This window comes from Bactrocera dorsalis, chromosome 5 (assembly GCF_023373825.1).
Source record: "Bactrocera dorsalis isolate Fly_Bdor chromosome 5, ASM2337382v1, whole genome shotgun sequence".
Lineage (NCBI taxonomy): Eukaryota > Metazoa > Arthropoda > Insecta > Diptera > Tephritidae > Bactrocera > Bactrocera dorsalis.
Window position 1 is genome coordinate 4,123,407 of NC_064307.1, and position 20,672 is coordinate 4,144,078.

The window sequence follows — 20,672 nt, forward strand, 5'->3', positions numbered from 1 at the left end:
TTTTCCTTCCTCTCTTCCCAGCTTATGTGCCATTATTTATTCATAGATGTGTATGTGTGCGCGTAATTTTTTGCATGGTTTACGGATAGTTTCGAATTTCTTTTCAAGCGTAAAAACATTTTAACCGCTTCATTGATTTACGAGCCGCAAACAAAGTTACAAAAAATTGCGGAGCTGCTGCGTGCATAAAAAATTATGTAAACTACTGGAGATATGTACAGAAGAGTAGGTGTTTACGTTTCCTAATTTAACAAAACAAGAAAAAACGCTGACTTCGGTTGCAACGAAACTATAAAACCTTTTACGAATAAAAAAATTCCCTTGCCAGAACATGATTTTGATCTGTAAATTTTTATGGCAGCTATATGCTATAGCTCGAAGATTGCACCGTTGGCTTGAACAATAATCGCTCCCTTCTAGGTGTTACAAACTTCGTGGCGAATTGAATATACTCTGCTCATAGTATAACAAATGTAGTTATTACTCCCGACTGAGACGAAGTAGTCAAAGTTATTCGAAGAGTTCACCTTTGGCGACGACATAAAATCTCCGACGGTTAACAAAAAGCTTTCCCTTCAAAGGAATTTTTATACTGGAAAAATGTAATTTGTCTACAATACATGGTATATACCGTATCTCGGTATTTGTATGAAGAACACATTATATGGAGATCATGGAAGACTTGTGTCGAACAAGCCGCTTATTCAACTATGCCGTGAAGGAAAGAGTCTCGTAACGTTATGGATCAACTCAAACTATGTATTGCACCAACAGGTGCTACTTCGGACTGAGTAGGCAATTGAGAAGTAAAGTTCTCTCTCGACAAACAAAAACCAAACTCTATAAGTCGCTCATTATTCCCGTCTATAGTGCAGAGGCATAGACTATAACAGCATCTAGTGAGTCGATGTTCTGCGGAGTCGCTAGTACTCACCGATCCAAACGGGGTTAGATCGTCGAAAAACCAGCCCTTGGTCGGATAAAATCCGAATCAATTCCGGTGCGTAGAACCGGCTGTCGTGGGAATTGTTCTACGGAATTGCTCATTGACCACGGCGAACATCGCATTCGATGGAACGATGAGCTGTATCAGCTCTGAAAGTATTCGACGCACTACCCGTCGGGAGAACCACAAAAAGAGGAAAGCGTTCACTCCGTCAGAAACACTAAGTGGAGAAGGAAAGTGGAAAAACAAGTAACGTAGTAAAGTTGAAAAGTGTGGCCTCTTGTACAGACTTGCTTTTTTTGTAGTTATGAAAACTACTGAGTAGTTCTAAACGTTTTCCCAGTCTCATCGAATGTCTTCAGAAGACGTCTGACAAATTGCAGCATAATATTCAGATAAGTTAAAATTATTTATTCACTGTTAGAATTGAAATTGAAAAGCAAAAATATTTATTATCAAGAAAGTAGTTATACACATATAAAGATTAAACACCTAATCATTATAACATCAATTACTACCGCTGTGTAAAAATGAAGAGATCTCAGGTAATAAAAGTAAAAGTAGTAGTAGTAAAAGAGCGTGAAAGAGAGCGCAATAGAGGAAAAGAGAAAATAAGCAAATAAAACGAATTAGATCAAGACACTTCGCAGAGCAACTAAATGCTACGGAAGTGGTGTGATGGGATTAGTAGTTTGACAGCCGGCATCGAGGCAATTGGCTCGAAATTTCCACAAAACATGGGGCCGTTGTTCGTAAATATTTTCCTCAACAGTTTGCTAGCCATTGCGCTTCAAGCTTTTGGTAGTCAGGTAAGAACGGCTTTCATGAAATTTTTAGACAGTGCTGTAGCAAATCATAAAGATAAGATAAATATTAAGCTTAACAAACACCTCATATAGGCCTCAGACATCAACGATTCCCACTTTGTTGCTGGCGTGGTGGAATTTCGACCAGACTTTATTGGCCTAACGACCGAGCAATTGATTGCCAAACACACAGATGCGTACATAGAGATACTCTCATCACCTGAGGCGCTGGAGACTGATATTGTAGTGTTTCCGGAGAGCACACTTAACAATGAATTTAATACTACCTATGTACCAGCACCTGAGGAAGCCATCATACCGTGTCTACTGGCTAATCAAAGCAGTCGCTATGAGTACTATTTGATCGCGCTTTCCTGCGCAGCCCGAGACAATCGAAAATATGTGATCATAAATTTGACGGAGAAGGAAGATTGTGCAGCCAACGCAGCCGTCGATCCACGGCCTTGTGCCACAAATGGCTTAAATATATACAATACGAATGTGGTATTCGATCGAGAGGGACGCGTCATATCGCGTTATCGCAAGGTGAATATCTATGTAGAGCGTAAAAATACCACTTATCAGCCCGAATTCGCAATATTCGATACGGATTTCGGTGTGCGTTTTGCACACTTCATATGTTTCGATTTGCTCTTTTATACACCAGCCGAGGAATTGGTGGCTAAATATGGCATTAGGAATATCATATTCACCAGTATGTTCGCCTCCGAAACGCCGTTTCTCACAGGTGAGCACTACTTAGTTGCCACAGTATGAATTTAGATATAAACTAATTACATTTCAGCCGTTCAGCTGCAGCAGTCGTGGGCTTGGGGCAACAATGTCACCTTACTTGCCGCAGGCGCCAGTTATCCGCAGTCAGGCGCCACTGGTTCAGGTATCTATGCCGGTAGTAGTGGTAGCTTAGTGTCTGCTATGATCGGCAATAGCGGCGTGCGCCAAATCTATGTGGCAAAAGTGCATAAATTTGCTGAAAAAAGCCCGTATACCACGGCACCAGAAACACACACCACAGCTGCTGCCCAACCCCAAACCGGAGTTAGATTACTGCGCGATCCACAGTTGGATAACTTCAATTCACAGCTGCTGCAGTTAAACGCTTCCTCCGTGATTTCAGTCGAGCTCTGTACCGAAATGCTCTGCTGTAGTCTGATTGCCGAAACTACAACTACAGAAAATTCCTACGGCAATGGCACCACCTCTGATGCTTACCAATACCGCTTTGGCGTCTTCACTGGGAGGCGTTCGTATGAGAAAGAGCAGTACAGCGATGTAGCCATTTGTGCTATATATGCTTGTACCGACGACACAGTCTCCAGCTGTGGTCTCTTATTCCCTGCGAACACGACGATAATGCCGAAGTTTGCTTTCAAGCGTTTGCAAATTGAGGGGAGCTTTCAAAAGACCGAACGTTTGTTGATTATGCCAAACACACTGGACTTCAGCTTTTATTCCCTGCAGCCTGCTCAGGTGGCTTGGAACCTCGCCGATAAGAGGTACATATATTTTTCCATTTTCATTAAGTGTGGACCTTTTATAGACCCATTTCATTTTTCAGCAAATCATATGATGCTGAAATAGCGTTAAAAGCCTCTGCGGACAATCTTCTGGCGTTTGGCATTTACGCCAATTACTATGACAGTTCGTCGGGGGCACACAAATATTGCAGCTCTATGTTAATATTGTCAACAAGTGTTCTACTCTGGATTGGAGCCTATGCCACAGATCTTTTATATGTATATGAGATTTTATAATTCTATTTAAATGTATTAAATAAATACATACTAAGATGTAATCTATATTTCTACTTAAATACATCTTAAACGCTCTTTTCCGGTAAGCTACGTGCGAAACATGATTCAACTGACCCTTTCAAGCTTCGATTAAGGATTCTAGTTGAATGTGGAAACTTTTGTTGCTAACAGTTACACTAAGAATAGAGTTACCATCTGACTGACATAAACAGCTGCTGCAAACACACTGGTTGACAGATCGCGCTAATTTTTGGCATTACCTGTCTTCCATATAAGAGAGAGATGAGAGGGGGGAAATGAAGAATTCTCTATGCTTTCTTGACAGAATTTACATAAGATGGTTAGGCTTTCTGATCTTCAATAAACGATTCAATCTTTCGATTTGCTAAAAAAGAGATTGTTTATCATAGAAATACACATACCAAGATTTGTACATAATATCAAATTACATAACCCCTGATATTTTAAGGAATTGTTGAGGATATAATGTTAGTCAGCTTAAACGATATCCCAAAAAGCGAAGCAATTACAGCGGTGATGATGAGAACATTTCAGCAGATAGACCCCTTATCAGAACGTGTATTCTTGGGAGCCGTTTACAAGCATTGTTAGTCCTTCCAGTAGGACCCTCTATCGATTAAACAAATCAAGGCCTCAATTCGTGGCGTTCATTTTGTGTTGAGCTGCGACGATAAGAAACGACTTTAACTCGATAAAATTACCTATGAGGTTATAACATACAGCAAAAAACCTAACGGTACTTCGAAATAGACGGCTAACCGATAATTGAGCTCGTTAGCGTTAATTACAATGGTCCTAAAGTTTTAATTTGTTTTATTAGTGAGATTTGACATGACTTATTGTAAGGTAGAGAGGCTCGCTCCATAGTTTTGTAATATTGTATTTGTAATAATTTACGCATCGTTGCGTCCAAAACTGACCAACCGATTATTGTATATTTCATTTTATTCGGTTGCTATTTATGTTAATGCGGATGACATTTTGGTCAAGGTCAAGGGCGTTGTTGTAACTTAAATGCTCTGCTTCTTTCGAAACGAAAAGCAGACTTAAATTTAAAATTTCTGCCGAAGGTTTTCTGGCCGATATGCAAGACTAAGTACAAATGTCTCGACGTTAAAAAGAAATGGTTCAACATTGGAGAAGTATGGGTACTATAAAAGCACTCTACAAATATTGGCTGATATTTAATACCAGACAGTTTCTACATGCGAGCATTACATGTTGCAGTGACGGAAAAGAAAAAAATTAAAACAAAAATAAAAAAATTGTAAACAAAAAATAAAAATTAAAATCAACTGAGAAGCATGTTATTGCTCCGACTCTTCAATTTGAACGACATAAGTTTTCCCTACGCCCACCTGGCGGACAAGCGCACCCAGAAGTGGCTTTTGGTGGAATCGTTTGCTGACGTCTTGGCGCTGGTGGCCTTGTACCTGCTGTTGGTGCGCTATCTGCCGCAATGGATGCAAAGGTGGCACAAACACAAACTAGCAAAAGAACGCAGCACAAATACAATAACACTTTAATCGCTTTAATCATTTTCGCAGACGCAAACCCCTTCAGCTCAGGCCACTGCTTCTGCTCTACAACTTTCTCTTGACTCTGCTGAACGCGCACATTTTCAAGGAGCTGCTCATCAATGGCGTGCGCTTGAAATACAACTTCTGGTGTCAACCGTGTCGCGAGCTATACTCCAAGGAGGAGCTGAGGGTGTGTTAAATGTGTTTGCATAAAATTACTGTTATTGTACTGTTTTCCATCCCCGTCGTTTGTCTTGCCTAGATTGCTGCTGCCGTTTGGTGGTTCTATGTATCCAAGCTGCTGGAGTTCGCCGACACTATTTTCTTCATTTTACGCAAAAAGCAGACACAACTGACATTCCTTCATGTTTATCATCACAGCACAATGTTTCCACTCTGGTGGATCGCTATCAAGTGGGTGCCCACCGGTTCGAGTAAGTGCAAATGTTCTCTCTCTCTCTCTCTGTTGCTAGTGGTAATGTGTTATCATTAATGTTTTAGTAATTTAATCTCGAGCAACAACAAATTTAAATATGTATGTTTTTGTCTTTAATTTCCCATAGCAATAGTGCCGTCGATGATTAATTCTTTCATACATGTCATTATGTACAGTTATTATGGTTTAAGCGCACTTGGTCCCAACGTGCAAAAGTTTTTATGGTGGAAAAAATATCTGACGACTTTGCAATTGGTAAGTTTTAGTATAGTTACTGGTTTATATATATATTAAATTTCGACTTAGGATCTCGGATATCTTCGGCAGTGGCGAAGTTTGTCTATAATCATCAGACTTTGTTTATAGGGCGCCATATCTTATATTCGCATAGTCGACCGTCTGATTAGAGTGATCTTAAACTCAACGTATGAATTCATACTTTTGATACAAAACGTGATCGGTTCAGTTTGGACTAATTATTTGCTTTCACTCTCACACTCGCACTCGCGACTTGGTTCTCACGTCATGTCTAACTTGGAACCAGTGTAAACACCACCAACAATGTCAGCCTGGTGCTACTTCAGACTGAGTAGGTAATTGACAAGTAAATTCCTCTCTCTACGAACAAAAGCCAAACTCTATAAGTCACTCATAATTCCCGTCCTGCTATATGGTGCAGAGGCTTAGACGATGACAACAACTGATCAGTCGACGTTGCGAGTTTTCGAGAGAAAAGTTCTGCGGAATATTTATGGTCCTTTGCACGTTAGTTACGGCGAATATTGCATTCGATGGAACGATGAGCTGTACGAGATATACGACGACATTGACATAGTTCAGCGAATTAAAAGACAGCGGCTGGCTAGGTCATGTTGTCCGAATGGACGAAAACTCTCCAGCTCTAAAATTATTCGACGTTATTCGGGTACTGCACCCGCCGGGGGAAGCAGAGGAAGAGAAAAACTTCCGCTCCGTTGGAAGGACCAGGTGGAGAAGGACCTGGCTTCGCTTGGAATATCCAATTGGCGCCACGCAGCGAAAAGAAGAAACGACTGGCGCGCTGTTGTTAACTCGGCTATAATCGCGTAAGCGGTGTCTACGCTAATAAAGAAGAAGAAGAATTTGTTTTCTTTCTCATTAGTTCTTGTTCTCGAAACTCTATAACATCTTTTGACTTATACCTATTTAAATTAAAAGGTACCTTGAATTGGATTTGGATTTTTAAATACGACCTCCATGAAATCTTTGCCATGGTTTGGGAGAACTCCGCCGTAACGTTGTATGTTAGGACGTTGGAGTTTCTCTCTGCATGGAAAAGGAAATAGCGAAGTAGGAACTTTGTTCCAAATCAAAGCCGAAAATAGAGCCACCTATCACTAGAAACTTTAGAACGCTATTTTTTTTGTTTTTTTTTTGGAATCCATAAATTAGAAAATGGTGTTAACATTAGTACCTGCGTATTAGGTCCAAAGCCTTTACTTTTGGACTTCTGACTTCCTTTAAATCTGTTTCTTTCTCTACTGGCGTAGACACCGCTTACGCGATTATTCATCTGAGGCTTGTTGTTCCTTTTTATTGGTAAGATTTTTTACGTGGCGGGTCCCAAACCCAGCGCACAACCCTGCGGAGGGGATGTTTCGCCTTCTCACTTTAGCTCGCCTTCAAACGGATGTTCTTAGAACTTTCCTTACTTGCGTGAACTTTTACAAATGACTCCATCCTCCATCTGTACCTACATGCCACATATTCCATCTCCGGTCAATAAATTTTTATGAGAAGCTTTTCCAAGTTCTAAATAAACTAGAAGCTGTCCTCATGCCTATCGAGAGCTTATTAGAAGTCACAGTTTGATATCTGTTGAAACTGTTATACATGTCAGATCCTGTTTAGTAGGAGTTTGCATCTATAGTTACACTTACACTCGAAATCACTTTTCAGCTATAAGAAATAAGTTATAAATTTCAAAAACTTTCATTTTCCAGGTGCAATTTGTTTTCGGTGCTGCATGGTCCACACAAGCCATCGCCAGAGGTTGCGACTTTCCCGCATGGATTAATTACATAACCATCCTCTATATGGCCACCTTACTTTTCTTGTTTGGACAATTTTATGTGAAAACATATCAAACAAAAAGAAATAAACATAATTAAATATCTAACGCATCACTTGTTCTCAATTTCCTTCAACACAGCCCCCACCAAACGCACTTCTGTACACACCAACACTCCTACAGGCTTAACATAAGAACTTCGACACCCAAAAGTGTGAACGTGTTTTATTGCCATTGAGACGCCCAACGAGAGCGCAGCACAATGTCCAGCGTCGAAAGTGTTTCCCAGCAACGTTAAGGAGCCAAGGAAGCCAGAATTGAAGGCGTTGAAAAATAATGGTGATGACGTTGGCGCAAATGAAGTTACAACAATGATTGCAGCTTAACAAAAATCTAATTAGCTGCGCTTTGACCTTCGTTGGCGCACGAAGCACTACAACAACACTCGTACAACTACATAAATACGTACATTTATATTTATGTAGACGCGTTAGACTACGAGGCTTGTAGTTTGTGGCTCCCTGCTCGCCCCAATTTCAGCAAGCTAAGTAAGAAGAATTATAAGAAAATCAAATCAGCACAAATCAGCAGAAATTCGTACGCCACGCGCACAGTTTTGCCAGCAACAAGAGGTTGCAGTGCGGAGCAGTGAAATGAGTAGTCGACTGTCTAGCCGCATGCATCTACAGACGCTCCTTTAATTCTCTCGAAGGAACAATTTATTTTAATATTTTCACGCTTGTAATGTTCATCTGCGTAGCAAGAAGATTGGATCTGGATACATCTATACATATGTATAATCTGTACTTTGTGTCTGTAGGAAGTTAGAAAATTTTCAAAACCGTTAGTCTTCATAGGGTCCATTAAAAGTGATGCCATATTTCAAGACTTTAATTGAGGTATCAATGAGTAGGAGATATGCGTAGCTTTCAGTTACAAGTCCAGAATAATATTAGTTGCCATAGGATGAACTTCGAAGTGTAACAGAAGTGTACAGCTGCTGGCGTAAGCCGATAATATTGATACCATTGGCCTCAAAATCCACGACCTTAGTTCTGCTTTCTCGAGACTAGATAAGGAAGCAAAGTAAATGGATCTGGCAGTGAAGGAAAGCAAGATGAAATATCTAATATCATCCAACAAACAGTCGTCGCACTCCCAACTTGGCTCTCACGTCACTGCTGACAGTCATAACTTCGAAGTTGTAGATAATTTATTCTATCTTGTAACCAACATTAACAGCAACAACAATGTCAGCGTCAATTGAGAAGTAAAGTCCTCTCTCGACGAACAAAAACCAAACTCTATAAATCACTCATTATTCTCGTCCTGCTATATGGTGCAGAGGCTTGGACGATGACAACAACTGATGAGTCGACGTTGCGAGTTTTCGGTTCTGCGTTTTTGTTCTGCGAAAGATTTACGGTCCTTTGCGCGTTGACCACGGCGAATATCGCACTCGATGAAACAATGAGATATACGACGATACGATAGTTCAGCGAAATAAAAGACAGCGGCTACGCTGGTTAGGTCATGTTGGCCGAATGGACGAATACGCTCCTGCTCTGAAAGTATTCGATGCAGCACCCGCCGAGGGTAGCAGTAGTGATCACTTTGGGAGGAAGACTTGTTCAAGCGATACTTAGTACACAAAGCATTTCGTACGAGTTTTGCCGATTACCACTTTTTCCATATTCTAATCTACGAAATTGGACCGGAGATGAATTTTTATCAGTGCAAGAGCATTCGACTCAGCTGTTGACTTTAAATTTGGGTTATAAATGATTTATAACTCTGTAGCAATCACAATTCTGAAGAAATTTATTTATTATATTTTATTCTATTTCGAAAAGAAGCGCATTGCTCGAAGGATCTGATAACTGTTTCCATTACAGTCGGGTATACGTAACCGGAACCGTCTTTTTATTAGGTAAAGAGCTGTCAACTCGGCACCATACCTCGAAGTTACTCCAGGAATGTTTTCTGTCACCACAACAATAACAGTAAAGTCCTGATAACAATTCCCACAACTGTCGGTTCTACGACAATAGAATTGATTCTTGGATTTTATTCGGTCAAGGACTGCTATATCGACGATTTAGCCCTCTTTGGACCAGAGAGTAATAAAAGGCCAGATACATACTTAAACGCGGAGACTGAGTATATTCGGCCAAAAAAAATATATTTCCTTTTCACCTTTCATTTCATTAGCTCACTAACAGTTAGTCGACTCCAGCAAACCAAAATTATTGGCCCATTACTTAATTATATTATTGTAGTGGCCGATACGTGCAAATATTTAGGCATTCCGTGCCCGCTAAAAAGTAACTGAGGAAAACATCACGACATCAATTTCATGGTGTGCGATATTTAAGCTCCAGGATCCTTTTCTAACCATAAATTAAAAATGTAATTTATTGGCAGCAAATTAGATGCAAAAACAGATGAAAAGCACACGAATACTAAATGGTGTGAAGTGTGTGTGTGTGTGTGTATGTATACATGTAGCCAGGCAATTCGAATTTGAAATTCCAGCAAACCTTCGTTAATTAGTTGCCAAACTGTTACGAAATGTTGATGAGACGAGCAGCGCAATGATGTCCGTTTATTTGTATGCCAAAGCAAGGACTCCGGTCGCGCCTCCTGCCATTTCCACCGAACATTAAGGTTGATTTTTATTTTAGTACTTTCGTTGTTGTTATTTTATTTGTATTTACATTAGTTGCTGTTTATTGGCTTTGGCGAGCGTCGCATTTGAGTCACGTACTTAATTCGATTTGTGGCACGAATTGGTAATGCTTGAATAACTTATTAAGCCGCATCGTTTGAACACAATGAACTGGGTAAATGCACTGCTGGTGCCGGGGGTGTGGAACGCAAACGGAACTGCGACCGCGAGTGTGGTTGTGTATGTGACAGCGAACGTTGCGATACATACCATATTTAAATATAAAGCAAATTATATTGCCCAGACGTTGGAGTGTTTTGATGGGCCGATGATTTGTCGTTAACATTAAATTATACGTGTGAGCACTTTTATGTACGTGCATAGTGTTGAGGTAACTAGATAGATTACACATTATTATATACATACATATTTATATAAATGTGGAATGGGTTAAAAAAGTTCAATATTTGAACAGGCTTAAGGAAATAGAAAGCTTGCAACATCGATCTCAAATTTTAGCTGGTGTTCAAAGTTTATTATACTTCACTTCAGAATAATTAGATCCTGCTAATTTAATACAGTCGACACAAAATAGTTAGAACATTGTGATTGAAATTAATTTCAAGGATGTTTTGGGAAGATTATGTTCAGAGTTGACGTAGATCTAATAAGCTGTAGGTGTGGATATTAAATGTAATGGAGAACTTTAGCAATCTAAATCCTACTTAGATCAATTATTTTCAGAAAATATCTACACATCTAAAATCTACTTAGACCCATTATTGAACCCGCATTCAACAACCAAAGTTCGCCGCCTTTTCACCGTTTGTGTATCCAAAAGAAGGCAGATAGGTGGTAAGGAGCAGCAAATATTAATAACGTGGATAACAATAAATATAAATTACTATATAGTAATTATACATATTTATAAGATAACGAAAATAAGACTCCCGTCGCTCTTTTATTCCCTTGCATCGAATATTGATTTGTTATAGAATCGCTTTCAAGAACTTCCATTAAATATTAAATGAGTATGTATGTATGTAAATGTACCTTGAAAAGTTTTGCACCATTTATTAGTTCAGGAGCATTTCTTCTTTAATATTATATTTTTACTATAATTAATGCTAATATGAAATGATCTTATCTAATAACGACGAAATTGTTTCTTAAATTTATCATAATGGTAATCATCTGTGGCACGCTTGACGCCATTTACAACGCCGCCTTGAGGATGTGATTGCTGTTGTTGTTGTTGTGTATTTTGGGCAATATAATCACGTTTGCGACGTTTTTGTTCGCTATCTTCTATGTTAACTGCAAAATATACATATATTAATTTAATTATAAATTAAATAAATAAAACGAGCATGGTATGTAATTATATATGCATATGTACATATGTAATATATAGACTTACATCTATTATGTTGCATAAAGTTTACAGCCATATTCGTCGGCACGAACTGTGATGGACCGTCTTTTTTATTCTTTTGATCCTGAAGTAGTTTTTGTTTGGCCTCCTCAGTCGCTTCAATATTTTTAATTTTCGCTTCAATGCCTAAATCGACTTCGGGTATACCGTTTAACATTTGATTGGACAACATTTCCTCGGAGCGATTGGAGGAGGAATGACGCAGATGATCGGGTAATGCGAGCAAGGCTGCTTCTTCCGGCGTTAAATACTTATTTGGATCACCTTCTTCGTTATCAGCATTTGCTTTGGCTAAACCTTTTCTTTTTTGCAATTCCTGTTCAATATATTTCATCATTTCTTCGTCTTCATCACGTTTATTTGTTTCTGCTGAAAATTGTGTTCCAATTCCTACGTCATAGGCATCTTCTGGTTCTTTCAGTTTTCCAGACTTCAGCGCCTGCATATTCACCAATCCACCGGTTTTTACATTAAATGGATCTTTCTGCGATATTAATAAATAACTGTTATTAAACAACCTATTTACCAAACCAGAAACTTACTATGGTGATTTCTTCTTCAGGTGCCAATTTCTTGCCCAACGCCAACCCTATGACACTCACCCCATGGGGACGCTGGCGCAACTTTTGACGCTCCTTAATTTCTTCCAGAACAGCGCTAGAAATTGAATCATTTAATAGTTTGGGGTTGAAATACACAATTCTCGACATACATACATATCATCTTCAGGTTTATCATCCTCATCAGAATTCGAGAGCTTCCTTTGTCGTAGATTCTTCCGTGGTTTCTTTTTAAAAAGTAATTTCCCACTCTCTCCTTCTACATTCGACTTTTCTTCGATATTTTCCAACTTTACCTCTACCTCTTCAGACATATCTTATATATTACTATAATTTTATTAATAAAAATCTATATTTCAACGAAATATATGCTTTAATAATTTTGTTCACTTAATTCGACAGTAATTTATGTTGACAAATTTACCTTTTGTTTTGTTACCTCATTCGTTTAAATATACCATTCACAATTGAAAAAATATCTATTGTGAACAATTGGTACGAAAACACGGGTTTTGACAGCTGAAACACCGACGATCATATAACAGGCACGTTGTGATAACATAAAATTTTTGTGAGTTCTAAATGTGATTTAATTAATAACACACATTATTAAATTTGTTTACGTATTTCAGAATTGGCAATATGAACTTCTCACGCGTCGCTTTGCGTCAATTCACACGTCACAGCAGCCGTGTACGCATGTACTCGGCCGAAGCAGCACCTGCTGCGGCCGGTGCCCCTGAAAAATTGGTGCCTCCGCCTCCAGAGGGTGCTGCCAAGCCACCAAACCCAAAATTGGACAGCCTTGTCAACAGTATTGCGGCACTCAACTTACTTGAAGTTTCTGAGCTTAGTGCGTTGCTTAAAAAGAAATTAAATTTGCCTGAAACATCATTCGTGCCACAATTTGCTGCCGGCCCAGCACGTCCTGCTTCTGCTGAAGAAGAAGAGGAAGCAGCCGCTCCGAAGAAGGTACAGACCGCATTCAAAGTGAAGTTACTAAAATTCGATGAGAAACAAAAGGTTGCGCTAATCAAGGAGGTAAAGAATCTCTTGGAGGGCATGAATTTGGTGCAGGCTAAAAAATTCGTTGAAAGTGCGCCAACTATTGTTAAAGAAGATTTACCCAAAGATGAAGCAGAAAAACTCAAAGAAGCTTTGAGCAAAGCTGGCGCTGTCGTTGAAATTGAATAGATTTGATGCATTACCTGAGTTACATGTGCAGTTAGAAGGAGCTGTATTATATGTAGCGCCCGTTATTCTTAAATACAAACATAGTTTTACACACATTTATTTGTGCCTACAAAAAATGGCTTATTGTTTTATTTTCAACTTTAATTACCAAAAATATAATAAATATTAATGTTTTATCTCTAATACACACTTTCTGTAATACATTTACATTTATTATACATTTGTTCGAAATTAAAAATCAAACTTTCCAAGAATGGATTCTTTTAACTTTCAAGAACAATCGAACCAACCAGGTGACTTGAGACTAACGCTCAACATTTCTTTCATTTAAGTGTATTTTTGAGAAACGTAAGAAATGCCACCATAAATGGATATTTACTTTCACGATATTTAAGAATAAATGTTATAATCAACTTGTCATACCTCTCCGATAAAGCAAGTGAATTTAAAACCGTTACGCAAATAACAGTTTAGCATAGCATACATTGTATCGAACACGATTCCAGGCATAACCTAAAAGATAAATACATCAAATTACTTTGTTGTATATAGGCAACAACAAAATAAGTGAAAATTTCATCACGATTGTGTTAAAAGCAAAATATCAACAAACATTCGTGTTGAACTACATATATTAATATTCTGACCGATCAAACGCGGTCAATTGCTACCATCAACCAACCAATGAAGTAACTGAACTTCCCATAAGTTTACTCATGCACACACACACAAACGCTACAGAGCGTGATCAATTGTAATTAGCACCTTTGCGACAGCAGCAAAAGAAGTTTGGATGCCAGTACTCAGTGCAGCGCCAAATTCTTGCAGGCACATCATATCTGCTTCACCAATGCTGGAGTAGACATTTACTTTCGAGAATTCTTGCAGAACACACATTCGGTTTAGCTGTTCGCTCGGCTTTGTTAGTGATTTTGTGGCTATAAGTGCACAATAGAATATACCATTAAATAAAAAATTATCATTTGGAGAACTGTGTAAAATATATACCAAAACGAAGTGATAAAACGAATATTCATACAAAATTTAAGTATATTTTGCAAAAATGACGTTCGTCTCTGTAATCGCCGGAGTGATAACGCTGGGCATTATCGGTTATGTTATGTGTAAGGATATTAATGAGTATCCCAGAGAATTATCATTTCAAAATTCATTAGAGACACCTGTTGACACATTGATATCCACCAATGAAATACTTCAAAATCATTCACATTCGAGATCTCCCAGATGTGAGTATGTGTACGCGAGTGTTAACCAATACCATTCGATTCTAAAGCCAGCTCACGCATATAAAATACATACACAAATTCATTTGCATAGATTTACAATTCACTTTATTATATAATTTACAAACGCTGCATTCATCATCCTCATCCTGTGTACCATTCATCTAAATGCATATATGTACATATATATCCATCCACATATTAAGTTTTTAATTTAAAAACTCTTCCAAAAACGGTTGTCAGTTTAACATTATCTGCTCTTGTTTTCATTACTCCATTTCCGGTCATTCCATGTAGAGCCTCTGCCGTGTGTGAGAGACATAAGTACATATGGTGCATACGTATGTGTAAATTATGCGCAATTCATCCAGAAGTGCTAACTACATATCATAAGTGTGACCTAATTTTACTTTTTTTAGATCAGCATGTATTTATAACAATTATTATCCCACGAATTGACAATTAATTAAACAAACAAATGTTTCCATACTCACTTAAGCGTAAAAAGATAGCGGTTTTAAACTGTGCAACAGATTTTAGAACACAAAAGTGAAATGTTCCTTATCGCATACTATCAGGAACCAGAGCGCCATCATCGATAATATTTTGAAATCAGGAAACAGTTTTCATTGAGTTATTTGGTAATTTTTGCAAGTAACAGTTTATTGCATACTTTTAGGAATTTTTAATTAGGTGTTGATAAAACCCGTTAAGCCACGTCCATACACATATACATACATATAACCACTCGCCATAACTTAGTTTTTAGTAGCTTATAAACAATTACGGTTAATTTAATATTTAAACTTTTAAAATTTGTTTAAACAAAATTACTCATTTATTGTTAGGAGATCCACGTAATAGTTTGTAGTTACAGCCTTAAGTCAAGTTTTTAAATCTAACTTTTTCATTCGATTTCATTACACCTGCTCCATTCAAAATCTTTCCCAATCAGGGTTTCCCTTCTACACAATTGGACGTTTTCCTAATGATGTCTGTGTGGGCGCCAATCAGCTGGCTGGCACATGTGTGGTGCGTGGCGAATGCAGTGATAACGGTGGTGTGGCGGCTGGCACTTGCAGCACCATTACAACACAAGCTGTGTGTTGCATATGTAAGTATGAAGTCCTAAAAGCCAAATTAAAAATAATTGCCGAACTCAATTACAATCTGTAGATCAACTGGGTTGCGGCTCCACAACAAGTTACAACAACACATATTTCTACAACTCCGGTTACCCAGGCACTTATGCCGGTGGCGGACGGTAAGGCTGCTTACGCTTTCAAACTCAAATATGTACAAATATTGAATATTAAACAAATTTTCTTCGTCCACCCTTATACAGTTGCACAATTGTTGTCTCGAAATGCGATAGTAATATCTGTCAGCTGCGCATTGACTTCCTATCGCTGTCGATTGCGCCGCCAAACGGTGATGGGTTTTGTGTAACCGATACCCTAACCATAACGGGTGGTTCAAGGGTACCCACAATCTGTGGTGAGAATAATGGCCAGCATGTATATGTGGATTTCAATGGCGACTCGCCAATCACTATTTCCGTCGCCACATCCGATGACTACACATTCAATCGCCAATGGCAATTTCAAATCGCACAACTCGCCTGCGCATCTGCCACGCAAGCGCCATCGGGCTGTCTGCAATACTACATGGATTCTAGTGGAACAGTGTCGAGCTTCAATTACGACTCAGCTGCTAACTCGCTCGCGAATTCAATTGGTGTAGCAGGCACGCGGCAAATCGCCAATCAGCAGTATGGCATTTGTGTGCGCATGGGCGCAGGCATTTGTTCAATTACGTGGAGTCAAGTGAGCTCCGATGCATATTCGTTTACATTAACCAATGATGTGGGCGTTATTGATCCATCGCTGCTCGCAACATCAACGGTACAAAGTCAAAACTGTACAACTGATTTCATTATCATACCAAATCCGACGCAAAACGGGGCGGCACTACCTAGCGATCGTTTTTGTGGACTAGGTTTGGTGAGTACAACCAGCGCGACGAAACCTTTTGTGCTTTACTCGGTGACGGACGGAAACGAGGATTTGGATATGTCGAATCGAGGCTTTCATTTGTCATACTCTCAAAATTCGTGCCCTGTAGTTTAAAGGCACTCAGGACAACTTACTAAACTTAAGGCTTACATTAAAATTACTTAGGAATATTTACGAGAATAAATGTGTGATTTATAATTCAGTGTTTTATCAATCGTGTTCTTTTTTTACATTTATTTAATAGATAGTTCTGTACAATTCCGATTTTTAAAGCTCCGTACATAGTAAGGCAACAACAAAAAGTTTAACTTAACAAAGCCTTATACATTTTGCTAACTTTTTTAACATATTTTAACTCGTCAAATTTCGAATATTTTTTATTTCTAATTCTAGTTGTTGAATCTGAAATAAAGCAGTTTTAATAGACATTCACAGAGAAATACTGAAGCACATAAATACCTTTTGGTTGTGTCGCTTTTGCACTTGTTCACTAGCCGAGCGCAGAAAGCCTTCGTCATTGATTCTCATACGGTAGCGTTCCAGTTCTGCTTGCAGCCGATCCAGTTTCTTTTGGTTCAGTTCATGACTGGGTTTAACTACTTTTCTCGTTTGCTCATAAACTCTATTTACTTGCAAACCTAAAAGCAACAAAATTATTGAAATAAGTATTTGTGGCGGAGGATTTTTTTTTAATTAACTACCGAAAGAGCAGTGATGTCCCGCAGTTGAAAAGAACTGAAACGACTGCCTGCGCAGCTTCAGTTCATTCGGTGTTAGAAGTTCCACAAACACCTCTGTGGTTAGTGTCAGTGCGCTTATTGGCTTCAAATGCAATTCAAGCTCCGCAAGAGCTTTTGGATCAGAGACGAATATAAACAAGCATGGTTCATGCTTTTTCGATATTTTATTTTGGCTCTTCAGCTGCCGCACGGCGTGACAGATAGTCAATATCACCTCAATTTCCGCCTCCACATCAGCATTGAAGTACCTACTCAAGTGCAGGTGTATGCCGCGTGGCAAATATTTCAGCAACTCCTCGACGATGAATGGCGTAAACACTGACATTGCTTGAAGACCCCAACTGAGACAAGTCGCCAATGTAGCACAACTAATGTAACCATTTGCCGTACCTTCATTAATTGCTGGTTTTGTGGTTTCCTGCAAATCAAAAGAGTTATTAGAACGGAAATGCTTTAAAAATCACTGCAACGATTTGAAACGCATGCGCACCAGATATACGTCGCACAGGTTATTATAAAAGAATTGTTTAAGCGCTGCTGTGGCCAAGTGGAAGTCGTATCTCTCAATGCTTTGACTAACTGTTGTTAAAGTGTCTGCCAAACGGCTGAGTATCCAGCGGTCCCATTTGCTTAATGGGCAATTTCCCATAGTCTCGATATCCGTAAGAGATAAATTCAGCTTTTCAGCCGCACCAATGGTGTATCTAGTTGCCTGCCAGATTTTATTAAGAAATAATTTGTTGGTATAACACTCGGCCACATCGAAGTTGACAAAATGATTTTTTATATTGTGACTGCATAGAGTGAAACGAAGTGCATCTGTGCCGCATTGTTGTATGCCTTGCGGAAACATTTTTTGCAACCCTCTAAGGGATTTTTTCAATTCATCTTGACTTAGTATACCCGCATCATAAGAAGCATGTATCTCTTTTTGTAGCTCCTGTAATAAACATTAAAGTAGTATAATAAAAATATAAAACATTTTTAATGGCAATTACCTCTAAACTGGCGCCTTGTACAACTTGGTTTGGCGTTACTACATTACCAAGACTTTTCGACATTTTTCGACCATGTGCATCGCACACAATACCATTTAAGAGCACTCTCTTAAATGGCGCCTCACCTGTTAGCTTTACTCCCATCATAACCATACGAGCCACCCAGAAGAATAGGATATCATGTCCTGTTGCCATTAAGTCCAATGGGTAGCGACTTTTATACTCTGACGAGGGCCAGTTGGATACAGAGAAGGGCAGCAGTGACGAGGAAAACCATGTATCCAACACATCCGGATCTCGTTCCACACTTCGAAGTTCTGCATTTAATTTCGTTTTAGCAAGTTTTGTAGCGTCTTCTGTGTTTAGTGCAGCTACCCAGCAAGTGTTGCCCTCAATGTCTGTAGCCAAGTAAGCTGGAATTTGATGTCCCCACCACAATTGGCGAGAAATACACCAATCACGACATGCTTCAAGCCATCGATACCAATCAATTTCGAAGTTTTCAGGTTGAATTTTCATTCGGCCACTTCGCACTTCGGAGACGGCAGCCTCCGCCAAGGGTTTACAATGCAAAAACCACTGCGGTCGCAACATGTACTCGACTACGTCTTTTGAACGCGAGCAGATGGGTAATACCATGGCATGTGGTTTGGCAGCCCCTAGCAGCTGAAGGTTTGAGAGTTCATCCAAAACGCGTTCGCGTGCTACGAATCTAGGCAAACCCTTAAATACTTCAAATTTATCTGTAATAGTCCCTTGTTCTGTGAATACTTGTATGGGTTCCAGAAGATGTTGTTTAGCTATTTCATAATCAATACGATCGTGAGCGGGAGTGATTTTGACGGCACCAGTGCCAAAATTCTGGTCTACTTTGACATCGAAAACCAGTGGAATCTGTTCGTTGCGAAAAGGATGGTTGAGAAAAACTTGCTCTTGATTGCGATATTTTTCATATCTTGGATCTTGTGGATGTACAGCCACTGCAACATCGCCCAGCACAGTTTCTGGCCTCGTTGTCGAAACCGTTATTTCATCATTAGAATTGCATACACGATATTTAATATCGTACAATCTTCCAAATTCAACACTGGCTTTATGACCTGGCACATTTAGTGTAGTGGGTCCACTTAGCTCTAATAAGTCCACTTCGATGTCGGAGATAGCAGACTCTAGCGCACAAGACCAATTGACTAGTGATTTGTGTCGTTGAATGAGACCTTCATCGAACAGACGAATGAATGCCGTATTCACAGCTCGTGATTGTTTCTGCCAACGTAAATAATAAACATATTTAAAATTTCTTTGGAAAAAAAAATATATACCTCATCCATTGTAAAGTATTCGCTATCCCATTCGAGCGTACATCCTAGTTTACGAAGATCTTCTATGATCCTATCACCTTTTTTTCGTTTCCATTTCCATACCTCTAACAAAAATGGTGTGCGCCCGAGTTGGTGTCGTGTAATACCACGTTCCTTAAACAAATTTTTTTCCACAATCACTTGTGTAGCAATGCCCGCATGATCTGTGCCCGGGATCCATTCTACTTCATACCCCAATTGCCGTTGCTGACGGCATATAACGTCTTGTAAAGTCGCATTCAATGCATGTCCTAAGTGCAGGTTTCCTGTTACATTCGGTGGAGGAAGGAGCATCCGATATGGACCGTGTTTACTACCACAATGTTTTTGTGTTTTTTGAAATACATATTTGTCTTGCTCCACAGATGCTGGATTATATCCTGTTGCTAACGGCGGAAGCGCTAGAACAAATCATTACTTTCAAATTTTAAATTGTCTATGAAAACTAATATGACAGTACCTGCGAATGTGTGTTTCTGATAACATGAAAACTTATTTTCATATCTGCTGCTTAAAAAATGCAATCCTTTATTTGTAACACGTGAAATTTTTAGTTTTGATTGCATTTTACATTTAAAAATGAATAATGTGAAAAAATAAAAGTCTTCAATTACAAAATTCTAAAAGCAGCTGATAAATAGGGTGATACACACTCCTCTAAATCGTTGTAAAGGTAACATGAGATCTACATGTCGGATAGGTCACTCAATTTTTTAAGATATTTATTAAATTAGAAATCATATACAAAACAAGACCAATACGATCTAGCAAAATACATTAAATACTTATTATAGTTATGAACTGGTCGTCCAATATAAGAAAAAATTAAGTGCAATTCACAATAAATAACACAATTGGCGAAATCATTGCATAACTCCCGTGTAAAAGTGGCAACACAATTTT

General features: G+C 38.8%; 6 protein-coding genes across 6 annotated transcripts; 4 read left to right on the forward strand and 2 right to left on the reverse strand.

Annotated features, from left to right (window-relative positions):
- The first annotated feature begins 1,590 nt into the window (after positions 1–1,590).
- On the forward strand, positions 1,591–3,568 carry LOC105232645 (vanin-like protein 3). Its single transcript, XM_011214416.4, has 4 exons — positions 1,591–1,755; positions 1,846–2,500; positions 2,558–3,269; positions 3,332–3,568. The coding sequence occupies exons 1-4, from the start codon at positions 1,606–1,608 to the stop codon at positions 3,525–3,527; spliced, it is 1,713 nt and encodes a 570-aa protein (XP_011212718.2). The 5' UTR covers positions 1,591–1,605; the 3' UTR covers positions 3,528–3,568.
- Positions 3,569–4,683: 1,115 nt separating this feature from the next.
- LOC105232809 (elongation of very long chain fatty acids protein 4) lies at positions 4,684–7,654 on the forward strand. The gene is made up of 5 exons (XM_011214676.4): positions 4,684–5,019; positions 5,096–5,258; positions 5,331–5,502; positions 5,632–5,759; positions 7,487–7,654. Exons 1-5 carry the CDS (start codon positions 4,853–4,855, stop codon positions 7,652–7,654), a joined length of 798 nt encoding a protein of 265 aa, XP_011212978.2. The 5' UTR covers positions 4,684–4,852.
- A 3,618-nt stretch (positions 7,655–11,272) lies between these two features.
- Positions 11,273–12,636, reverse strand: LOC105232644 (telomere length and silencing protein 1 homolog). Its single transcript, XM_011214415.3, has 4 exons — positions 12,374–12,636; positions 12,200–12,314; positions 11,643–12,141; positions 11,273–11,539 (listed from the first exon to the last, which is right to left on the reverse strand). The coding sequence occupies exons 1-4, from the start codon at positions 12,529–12,531 to the stop codon at positions 11,370–11,372; spliced, it is 942 nt and encodes a 313-aa protein (XP_011212717.2). The 5' UTR covers positions 12,532–12,636; the 3' UTR covers positions 11,273–11,369.
- A 17-nt stretch (positions 12,637–12,653) lies between these two features.
- On the forward strand, positions 12,654–13,665 carry LOC105232643 (39S ribosomal protein L12, mitochondrial). Its single transcript, XM_011214413.4, has 2 exons — positions 12,654–12,788; positions 12,850–13,665. The coding sequence occupies exon 2, from the start codon at positions 12,860–12,862 to the stop codon at positions 13,409–13,411; it is 552 nt and encodes a 183-aa protein (XP_011212715.1). The 5' UTR covers positions 12,654–12,788; positions 12,850–12,859; the 3' UTR covers positions 13,412–13,665.
- Positions 13,666–13,794: 129 nt separating this feature from the next.
- Positions 13,795–16,868, forward strand: LOC105232641 (uncharacterized). The gene is made up of 4 exons (XM_011214411.4): positions 13,795–14,658; positions 15,611–15,769; positions 15,832–15,919; positions 16,001–16,868. Exons 1-4 carry the CDS (start codon positions 14,475–14,477, stop codon positions 16,782–16,784), a joined length of 1,215 nt encoding a protein of 404 aa, XP_011212713.2. The 5' UTR covers positions 13,795–14,474; the 3' UTR covers positions 16,785–16,868.
- On the reverse strand, positions 16,869–20,464 carry LOC105232642 (valine--tRNA ligase). The gene is made up of 7 exons (XM_011214412.4): positions 20,230–20,464; positions 19,731–20,170; positions 18,409–19,674; positions 17,901–18,350; positions 17,372–17,828; positions 17,130–17,308; positions 16,869–17,072 (listed from the first exon to the last, which is right to left on the reverse strand). The coding sequence occupies exons 1-7, from the start codon at positions 20,333–20,335 to the stop codon at positions 17,022–17,024; spliced, it is 2,949 nt and encodes a 982-aa protein (XP_011212714.3). The 5' UTR covers positions 20,336–20,464; the 3' UTR covers positions 16,869–17,021.
- Between the last annotated feature and the right edge of the window lie 208 nt (positions 20,465–20,672).